Source organism: Engystomops pustulosus, chromosome 10, assembly GCF_040894005.1.
Source record: "Engystomops pustulosus chromosome 10, aEngPut4.maternal, whole genome shotgun sequence".
Taxonomy (NCBI): Eukaryota; Metazoa; Chordata; class Amphibia; order Anura; family Leptodactylidae; genus Engystomops; species Engystomops pustulosus.
The window spans coordinates 36,852,732-36,863,153 of NC_092420.1; the positions used below are offsets into that span (position 1 = coordinate 36,852,732).

Below are 10,422 nucleotides of genomic sequence, written 5' to 3' on the forward strand. Positions count from 1 at the left end.
CTAAAGTAAGCAGCTCCTAGTGCTAAGACAGATGCACTTGTTACACTGCTAGCTTTATCCGAAACCTCCGATAACGCTAACAAACACTGCTGCGCTGTACACTAGAAACACACCCTCAAAGCGGTCCAGCATATTGATGGGGTGGGGGGATTAGGAGTGGTCACTGCCGCATGAGGCATGGCTGTCACCACTGTTCTACGGAGTGAGCGGCGTGGTTCGGGGAAGAAGCAGTGCCTCGGACCGCCCCCTCATGAAAACAGCATACCGCTTTGAGAGCGGTTTAGCGTTTCTAGTGTACAGCGCAGCATGGTTTATTAGCGCTATTGCAGTAGCTATTGCTATAGCAGTTTAATTATGCTGCATCTGTTTTAACACTAGATGCTGCTTACTTTAAGGGTGACAGGTCCTCTTTAAAAGGAACCTTTCGCCACAGGTCCCTTTTTAAATTGGGACCGCTTACAATAGACAGTAAACAGTGCTTAGGAAACATGTTTTGAAATATTTCTTATATGATTAGGTTACAACTTCCCTCTACCCCCCCCCCCCCCCCACACACACACACACACTCGTGACTTAGGTTAATCCAGACACGCACAGTGGGCCGCAAGGGCACCTGACGTGTCTCACTGTGCATGTGTCCCTTTGCTATGCTGTCTTACTATGCAGTTTACATACTTCCACACTGCCTAGTAAGAAAGCGTAGACATCAGCTAAACAATGTTCTGCTATACACATGGCTGCATCCTAGAATAGTTGAATACACGCACAGGCTGCAGGGGGTGAGGCCGCCAACAGCAGGAAGTATAGAGAGGAAGCACCAGGAGTGTCACATCATTATACAGGCTGTCAGTCAAGCACTGGGAGGCGTGGTTGTACCTCCCACTCATAAATAAGCTAGAAAGCTGAATATGATAATGATTCATTGCTCCCTCTCTCAGGTCATGTGCATGCAGCTTTCGTACCCGATTGTTTAAGTTTACAGGCATGTAGAGGGACAATGAAGGGATAGTGGCAATGCTTTCTAAAGACAGTTTATGAAAATATATTTAGTTTTGTGGTTAAATTGACTGATGGGTTCTCTTTAAGATATAATGAACAAGAAACCAAGACTGGCATGGGAACTGTATCTAAAAATGGAAACATCTGGAGAATCTTTTAGCCTCCTGCAGCTTATTGCCAATGACTGTTACAAGGTAAGAATGTCCTCTTGAATGAAAGTAACGGCGTTCCGTATCTCCGTGCTCTACCTCAGAATTTTTTCCCAGAAGGCCCTATGACCCAACCTCTACCCTAGAATTCATATTTTAGACGCTCAACACTTATGTAAGACCATTTGTTCACCATTATGTAGGCCTGTGTGGTGTTTGTTCATTCTCTTATTTTTTTTAAACAAAACCAAGACTGCCAGATCTTTGCCACTTGCAGCTTATGTTCACTCTACATAAAATTTAATTTTCTTTTTTGCCTGGAAATAACTCTAAATGGCTCGATCCTATTGGAATAGAATTGTATGTGTTTTAGTTTCTTATGAGACACTACTAGGATACATATCACTTGTAGTGATGGGAGCTGTTGCTGGGTGGCTGACCTATTCCCTAGAACAGTGGTGGCGAACCTTTGGGCACCCAAGCCTTCACCCCAGCACAAAGTTTGCCAGACAGCACTCAAGCCTTCCTCCTGTGGTCCAAGAAAGTCTAGAGTGTGCCATACTCAGCGCTATTTTAAAGCAACATCCTTGGCTGCCAGGACTACATGAGGAGCTATAAGGTGTGGGCAGAGATAGATTATTGTTGGAGCTCCTGCTCTGGGTCCCCAGATTTTTCCTCTTCAAGGGACCCTGGAGGGAAGCTACAATCCAAATTTCTCCATCTTCTTTCTATTGTATTGGTGTCCTCAAGATCCCAATACGATTGAAACCTGTGATACAGCAGGGATCAATAAGTTATTGCGTAAATTGTCATGTCGGCATTTTGCAACATGTAAGTTGGTTTTGTATGTAGTTTGGGCACTCTGTATCTTAAAGGATAGCCATCAGTGCCATAGAACAAATGCAGTTTGCATCTCACAGATTCCTGCAAACTGAGCTTTATTGTTTGGGAGGCAGCCACCCACCACCAGATGACGGGTAGATAAGCACATACCTGGTATTGGCTCTCATAAAATCAAGTCTTTCCCGTTCAGCGGGTCTCCAATACTATTTGACAAATGTGCTTCTGGATGACCATCTAGCTGCTGTTCGTATCGTGTCCAATGCTACCTTCTTTGCAATTGCCTTAGTGGCAGCAGCACCTCTGACTGAATATGCCCTGAAGATGCTAGTGTCTACACCCACCTTGCTCATTGCTTCAAGAATCCACCAAAATGGTGTTTGGAGATGCTTTCCATCGGAGTCCTAGAGCTGATGAACAGTTCTGTAATCTCTTATGTCTCCTCAATTAAATCAGCTTCCACCAAACTCTGATCTATGTGTGAGGTTTTCGATCTACCTTTGAGAATAACAGAACTTAAATATTTGAGTAATATTTCTATGTCCCACATAGATGTATATTTAGGGACAATTGGTCTGGATGCAAAAATATTTTGTTCTCACTCAGGTTGGGGATAATAATATTAAGAGCAGAACCAATTGTTTTAGGTGTATTAGATCTATGATCTATGTTTCAACGCCAGGAACTCTAACACATTCTATGTCGCATTCTATGTCGACCGATTCTTGTACCCTTTTTTCGGTCTTCCGTGGCTGAAACTCCTGTATTATAGATCTGTATCTGGAACATGTTTTTTGTCTCAAAGACCAATTAAGTAGTATGTTCTCTTAGTTCTGGGTATCTGAACAGCTTATTAATGCTGAAATCTACATTAATTGCTGAAGTTGTTGAAATAGGTCCCATGCACCCTGCATGCACTCCGCTGTGTTCTTCCTGAGTATCCTCATTTAGTGTAGCTTGGGAACCTTGACTGCCAAAGTGCGTAGATTAGGACTAAATGTGAAAAGTTCTCCTCACAAATTTTCTGTAGTGTGTGTAGAATTAAATTCGGCAGAGGAAAGGTTAGAAAGTTTAGAGCATCCACTCTGCATACCCTTGGAGACCACGTTCTTGCTTCAAAGACTTGAGTTTGAGTTTTAGTCTCCAAAGTGAACAGATCTATCTGTCTCTGACTGAATTGTTGAGTTATTTTCTGTGTCACGCTATTTCTGTCTGGACATAGCGTCTGCAATCTCATTTGACTGACCCGGAACGTATTTAGCTCTCAGGTCTATGTTCCTCTCTATCACCCAATTCCACAAATCTAGGGCTTCCGAGCATAACTGCCTGGACCGTGTATCCCCAATTTTGTTCACATATGCTATCCCTGTTTTGTTGTACGTCTGTAGAGTTGATGAGGACTATATTATTTATCATATGAAGGCATGCTAGTCATGCTGCCCTCAATTCTAGCAACTTTATGTGAAGCCTTTTCTCCTCATCCAATAAAACTCATCTTATGGCAACATTGCTAAAAAAAAGCTCCCCAACCAGTGAGGGAAGCGTCTGACATTAACAGAGATGCCTCTTGCCTTTGTGAACTCCTTTCTATATGGTCTCTGGGTATAGACGCAGGTCTGTCCCTGGGACTTGTATGACTGACCCATTGCACGAAAGGGAAAGTATGGGCAGGTTTCTTTAAATCTGCAAATGATTTCCTGACCCGGGATCTTGGTTTGACTTTTCCTGGGCCAAAAAGTTAGCTGTTTCCATGTTCGGAAACTTGTGTTCCCACAGTTGTGAGACATTTGGCTCTCCTTACGTTAGTGACAAAATTAAATGTCTGCTTATAGCCCTTAATAGCCAGTGCTATTTGAGACACTAACAGCCTCTGGATTTTTTTGGCCATTTATAAGCTGCCCTCTTGTTCTGCCTTGGACAACCGGGTCTGACATTTTAAATTGCATAAAATGGAATCCAGACTATCGGACAACAGAGCTGAATCAATATCTGGCCATGATCCAGTGTTGGTTAAATAGTTTTTTGGTGGGGGACTTTCCTGCTAACCCCACTCTGGTCATTTGCATTTCACTGCGTTTTCCCCTCTCAGAAGAGGCAGCAGACCTAGTGAATGTCTCTGACTCCCAATCTTCTTCTGGAGACCTTCACATTTTACATAACACTTCCTGGAACTTGTAGTTTGATATGTCACCAGAACGAGCCGAACTACCAGGTGATGCAGCTTTATTTATGTTATTAAAAATGAAGTTTGATTTAGCACCTCTGTCATTCCAACAACATGTGACATAGCTGCAAGTAGCCTTGTCCTCAGGATCTGACTGGAAGGTGTCTGACACGACCACCTTCTTTTTGCTCCTTTTTAGTTTCACTACTTCTTCCTCTGACATTGTGTAAATCTCCCGTAACCTCTTTTTTTACTTGTGGTGATAGAATCACCAAAGCTAAGGCTGCTGGGGAACAAGCATCATCTTCCATAGCTGCCCGAAAAAATTCTGAGGTAGACCATGCGCACAGTCAGGATTTACCCTGTGACCACGGTGGCTACAGAGCCAACGGACTTAACAGGAGGCAGCCGCTGGCATTTATTAGCTGGTGCTGGCTGACTGCCTCACATAGAACAGTATTCAGCACTCTCAAGACTCTTTCCATCTCAGAACACCCCCTTGTGATTGACATCATGCACCAGATTTTAGGAGAGATGATTAGTGATGTCTTGGGATAAAGGGAAAAAAAAGAAACGTCTTGGGACATAAAAGAGACTTGTTCTTAAAGGTGTTAAGTCAATTTAGGCTGACAGGTTCCCGTTAACATTTTAGTATAAAATAAAGACACTGTTCCACTCTAATTCTGCTACACAAATAGTTAAGTAGGTAATAATTTTGGAAAAAAAAGACACAAGTTCATCAAGTCCAATCTGTTGTTCATTGATCCAGAGGAATCCAAATACCCTCTACACCCAATTATCATGTATTATATAGCAGTATTTCCAACTTTGGTATTGATACAACAATTGATAGTATAGCTTGTCCCTCCAGTTATGTACAGTAACCATACTGACTTAAAGGGAATCTGTCATCAGAGAGGTCATTTTTACCTAAAGACAGTTTCCAATAGCATATTGGATGTTCATATCAAAAATGCCTTTGTTAGCAATATGAATAAATCTGTGCCTTTTAATCTATTTTACATTACACCCTGCCAGCAGCGTTTGGCGAGTCCTGGGGATAGGTGGACAGTTCAATTGGCACAAGTCATCCTCTCCTCAATCCCTCCTCCCCCTTCCTCAGCCTCACCCATGCACCATGAGTGGGGAGCCCGCTTATGTGAAATAATCAATTACATCAAGTCATTTTTAAGATGAATGTGCCAAAAGCTATTAGAACCTGTTTTCAGGTAAAATTGACCTCTCTGATGACAGGCTATATGAAATGCTTTGCTTTTGCCTTCTATTTTTGTATTGTTTTGTAAAGGAAGCAATTCTGATAAGTAGAGTTCCTTTTTCCCTGAATATTACGGGGTAACTAATGTGTTTTCTCTACAAACAATTGTCTTTTTATATAGATGGGCCAGTTTTACTATGCTGCTAAGGCATTTGATGTATTGGAAAGACTTGATCCAAGTCCTGAATACTGGGAAGGAAAACGTGGAGCTTGTGTTGGTATCTTTCAGATGATTTTGGCAGGACGGGAACCCAAGTAAGTGGCTTACAATGTGAACTCAATGATATGAGTATTTATACTAAGTACGTTTATTATGTACCCCCTTACTTAGTATGGTTCATAAAAAGGTAAACAAAGCATCGCTGAAAAGACTTGGATTCTAAATGTTTGCACTCCGCTCATGCACTGCTTGCTCATTTTTTATTCTTTTGTACGATGCAGTCAGACACACCACGCATGCGGCATCTCCTAGAATGTCATGTAAAGCAGCGCATATGCAGTGTAGGCAGGAAGCCAGGAAAGTACACACAGCGCTGGCTCCAAGATCACAGGCACTCCGCTCATGCGCAAGATCTCCATATAGCGGAAGAAAGCTTCGTAGTTAGTAGGCAGGGCTGGGACGCCTGATGCAAGGACTGGGCAGAGCAAACTGACTGCAGGAGGTGGGTTATCTGACTGCAAAGTACAAAAGGATAAAAGATGATATTTTTTTCATTCATACTGCAGATATGCCAAAAAAAATGTACATTTTCCAGAAGAAGGTACTGTTTGTGGGCTTGGAGGTGGGAGTGTGGTGACAGGTTCGGTTTAGGCTTTTTACTGTAGTTCAGAGAGATTTTGTATTTGATGACAGGTTCCCTTATTGCCAGATGGACAAAAAATGGTAGAGGTGGGTAAATTGGTTTTAAAAAAAAAAGAAGTTAAAGCCACTCACCTTCCATCAGTCCTGTTTGGACATCCTTGTTGGACATCCTTTTTGTCCAGTCTTAATCCAGAATAAAATGGCTGCTACCAGAGAGTTTCATGTAGCTTCTGTGAATGTATTTAGCTCATAGAAGATTAAATGCGACTGCAGCAAACCACTGAGGGTGCGGTCACACGCAGCAATTTGGCTGCATTTTCAATTCGTTTGAAGCGCATTACAACAGTTGTGGAGAGGTGATTTGCCTATTTACAGTACTTAACGATGTTCTGTAAACGGAAATGTTAACAGTAATGTAATTCGGCGAATCGCCTCTCCTTAGCTGTTGTATTGCACTGAAAACGCAATGAAAATGCAGCGTGTTAACAGGCCCTCAGGGTGCGGTCACACGCGGTTAAAACAAACAGTTTTGAGGTGGTTTTAGGTGCAGTTTTATTAATTTAACAGATGAATTGAAAGGGTGAATTTGATTTTCAAAGGGTAACATGTTTAACAAATGTCATTAACCTGTTCAGTTCATTTCCTGTTAAAATACGAAACTGCACCTAAAATCGCCTCAAAACTGATTGCAGTTTTTACTGCAACATTTGGCTCCATCCTCAGCTGAGAGCAGGACTGAGGGCACAGACACACGTTGCGTTTTGGTAGCGTTTTCATTGCGTTTTGAAATATATTACAACAGCTGAGGAGAGGTGATTTGCCTAATTATATTACTGTTAACATTTATGTTTACAGAACGCAGTGTAATTGTGGTGTTAACGCACATGCTAACAATGCGTTGATAAAACGTTGTAACGAGTGTAAAATAGGAGTACAGTCAGTCCCCGGGTTACATACAAGATAGGGTCTGTAGGTTTGTTCTTAAGTTGAATTTGTATGTAAGTCGGAACTGTATATTTTATCATTGTAATCACAGCCAGAACTTTTTTGGTCTCAGTGACAATTGGATTTTAAAAATGTTGGATTGTCATAAGAACCAAGATTAACAATAAATCTTCATTACAGACGCCTGTGATAACTGTTACAGCTGATTATTGTAGCCTGGGGCTAAAGTACAGTAAATTACCAACAACCAGAGGTCCGTTTGTAACTAGGGGTCGTATGTAAGTTGAGTGTTCTCAAGTAGGGGACCGCCTGTATTCTCATTAAAGGGGTATTCACATAACAGCATTCACATTTAATTAGATTCAGCTCCCATATTAAAGTATTTCTTCAATTGGATGTTATTTTAAAATATGGGCCTGTGTGAAGATTTCCCATAAATGTAGCCAAGTTGTCCCTTAGAAACAAGATAGTCGTCCCTAGATATGACCACCCGCACTCTTCTAGCAGTGGTCATACATGCACTTTTGAGCCTTGCCTGATGACCCAGATTCAGCATTCACTACCACATGCAAAAACAATTTTTTTGTTTCAATAACTTCAGCAGCGGTGGCGGTATCCAAGAACAACAATCTCGTTTCTAAGGGACAGCATGGCTACATTTATGGGAAATGAACTTCACACAAGTAATTTTTTTTCAAACAACATCCAATTGTAGAATTGTATATATATGGCAGATTGAATTAAATGTGATTGCCCAGATGAGAATACCCAGCGAAAAGGTGGCATAATCTTTAGCTCCAATTGTAAGATGGATTGTGACTGATCCTCTGTGTACATCTCTTATTGTCTGGTGGAAAGAGGGACTGCAGCTTCAATGTTACAGTGTTTCTGTCCAAATTGTGACTTACTTTGATATCCTGTAGTTCTCTGGATCGGAACAGAAATCATTGCATTTAAGTGATATGTAAACTTTGGATTTTTTTAGATGGAAGCATGTGAGGATCTCAAACAGTCCCTTACTTTGATAAGCATGTTATTTTGCAGTGTTCTACCATGAAAATTATCTCACTTTGTGATCCGATGTTTTCTTTGAGATCTCATTAAATGCCTACTGATATTTCTTGTAATGAAACGTAAACTTAATAAAATGTTATGAAAAAAAACCTGTGAGAAATTAAAATATAAAGGGGGATTTTGAAGCCCTCTATGGCAAATGGTGAAACTTTTAGTGTAAGGCAGTTGTTGTTTGTGAGATCATTTGTAAAGTACAGTATGTGTGTATTAGGAATTGCATGTATGGATTTTTAATATTGTAGTGTTCACACCATATGTTGGGATTGTTTTCTACAGAGAAACTTTAAGAGAAGTCCTTCACTTGCTAAGGAGCACTGGCAGCACACAAGTTGAATACATTATCCGGATTATGAAGAAATGGGGCAAGGATAATCGTGTACCAGTTTGACCTTACACTATGTACCTTGACGAGAACCTTATATTTGTTGAAATGTTATCTCAGGTCAGGTAAGAAGACACCATCTCTCTCATGGAAAGACTACCAAGAAAAGGACAATCAATGTGACCGGTTTACTTCACTAATGATACGTTTTCTATTACCATCTATTCTTGGCTTTTTAAAAGTTTTTAAAGTACAGTATATTTGTGCAAATGAGTTCCGCAAAAAATATTTGTGAGATCAGCCACTGATATTTTACAAAAATGCCAGCTTCCTTATCAGCATTTTATCCCATTCCAGAGACCTGGGCTCTGTGCAGGCTATTCGCGTTCCTTCACCCCTTACTCAAACAGTGTAGCAGATCAGATATTTTACAAATTGATGCGCAGCAAAGGGGCTTCATATGGCAATGCTACATTAATAGTTGCTGAGCTCTTAACAATGGCCTATACCATTAACAATCTTTGTGGAACGACCATGTCCCTGGCTTCATGCACTTGCAGTGTTGTTTGGCTATAACACGTGCACTTGGATGCTATTATTTAAACCAATGCCAGATAAGGATCCAACAAGGAAAAGTAAAAGTTCTTTCTTTGTACATCCTCTCCATTTGGATCCATTTCTAGTATTGAAAGCTGTTAATGGGCTTGGTCATAAAAGGTCAACAGAGCACATACAATGCTGCAAGACAAATACAACGTTTTATAATGTACAGTAATTTTAAAACCAATTTTGAACTTTCTCTATCATTAAAGAGGACCTTCCACCAACTCCACTTTTTTGCATAATGAACCAGGCTTCATTCCTCTGTTTACAGTGCAGGCAGATTTCCCCCCCCCCCCCTACCTACAACCTTTCCCAAGCAATTGGGAGCATTCTTGGGGTACCAAATATGCTACCGAGGCTTTCTGCAGTCTGCTACATCTCAACACCACTCAACTGACAGTAGAGTGCTACATTGGCTTTTTGGTGGCAACACTAACTGCTTGGAAACAGCTGGGGCTAGAATAATAAAATATATTTGTATCGGAAACGGTAGGGTGGCCCTTATAAAGAATACAAAGAGTACTAATTGTTAAAGGTGATGAAAAGTCCTAAACTGTAAAACACTGCTCTACAGTAAACATGTTTTTTCATTTAAATTCTAACTATTGTATGTTTGTTTTTGTGATTTGACTTTGTACAGTTGTAAAAGATTGTTTTTTTATTTTTGCATTACAGGTTTTACATGACAAAAATAAAAATATGGTTATTTGATAAATTTACTTTTGATACCAAAAATGTATGTATAGATATTTATAACTGAATTTCAAAATGTTGGTGTATAAGTCATAATATTAATAACATTAAAATTGATAGACTTTTCCACCATAAAGGAAATTTCTTGTGTTACGTAAGGGATTTAAAATGTATATTTTAAAACCACATCATTTTTTTTTCTAGGCTTAACTTAAGGATAGACCATCAATATTTTATGTCCTCATTATCAGACTGGTTAAGGGTCCAGTAACCAGCAGCCACAGGGTGCATTCACACGTTGCAGTTACAACTGCATCACAATCAGCTTTTAGATGGTTATAGGTGCAGTTTTGTTTATTTAAACAGGTGAAGACATAAACTGAACGGGTAAATTTGAATTTGAAGGGGAAAACAAATATCATTCACTTGTTAATGTCTTTCACTTATTAAAATAAGAAACTGCACCTATAACCATCTCAAAACTGATTGCAAAAGCATTGAAACTGATGTTCTTATACATAATATTTTAAAAATTCATAGAATTTGTTGTACATA

The 10,422-nt window shown here is 40.1% G+C and overlaps 1 protein-coding gene across 1 annotated transcript in view; it reads left to right on the forward strand.

Moving 5' to 3' along the window:
• The window catches only part of IFT56 (intraflagellar transport 56), a 37,856-nt gene extending 27,921 nt beyond the window's left edge, over window positions 1-9,935 (forward strand). The window contains exons 16-18 of the mRNA XM_072126628.1: window positions 1,087-1,193; window positions 5,550-5,683; window positions 8,526-9,935. Of these exons, the coding sequence (XP_071982729.1) occupies window positions 1,087-1,193; window positions 5,550-5,683; window positions 8,526-8,637 (353 nt within the window). The 3' untranslated portion in view covers window positions 8,638-9,935. The remainder of the gene's footprint in view (window positions 1-1,086; window positions 1,194-5,549; window positions 5,684-8,525) is intronic.
• The last annotated feature ends 487 nt before the right edge of the window (window positions 9,936-10,422 follow it).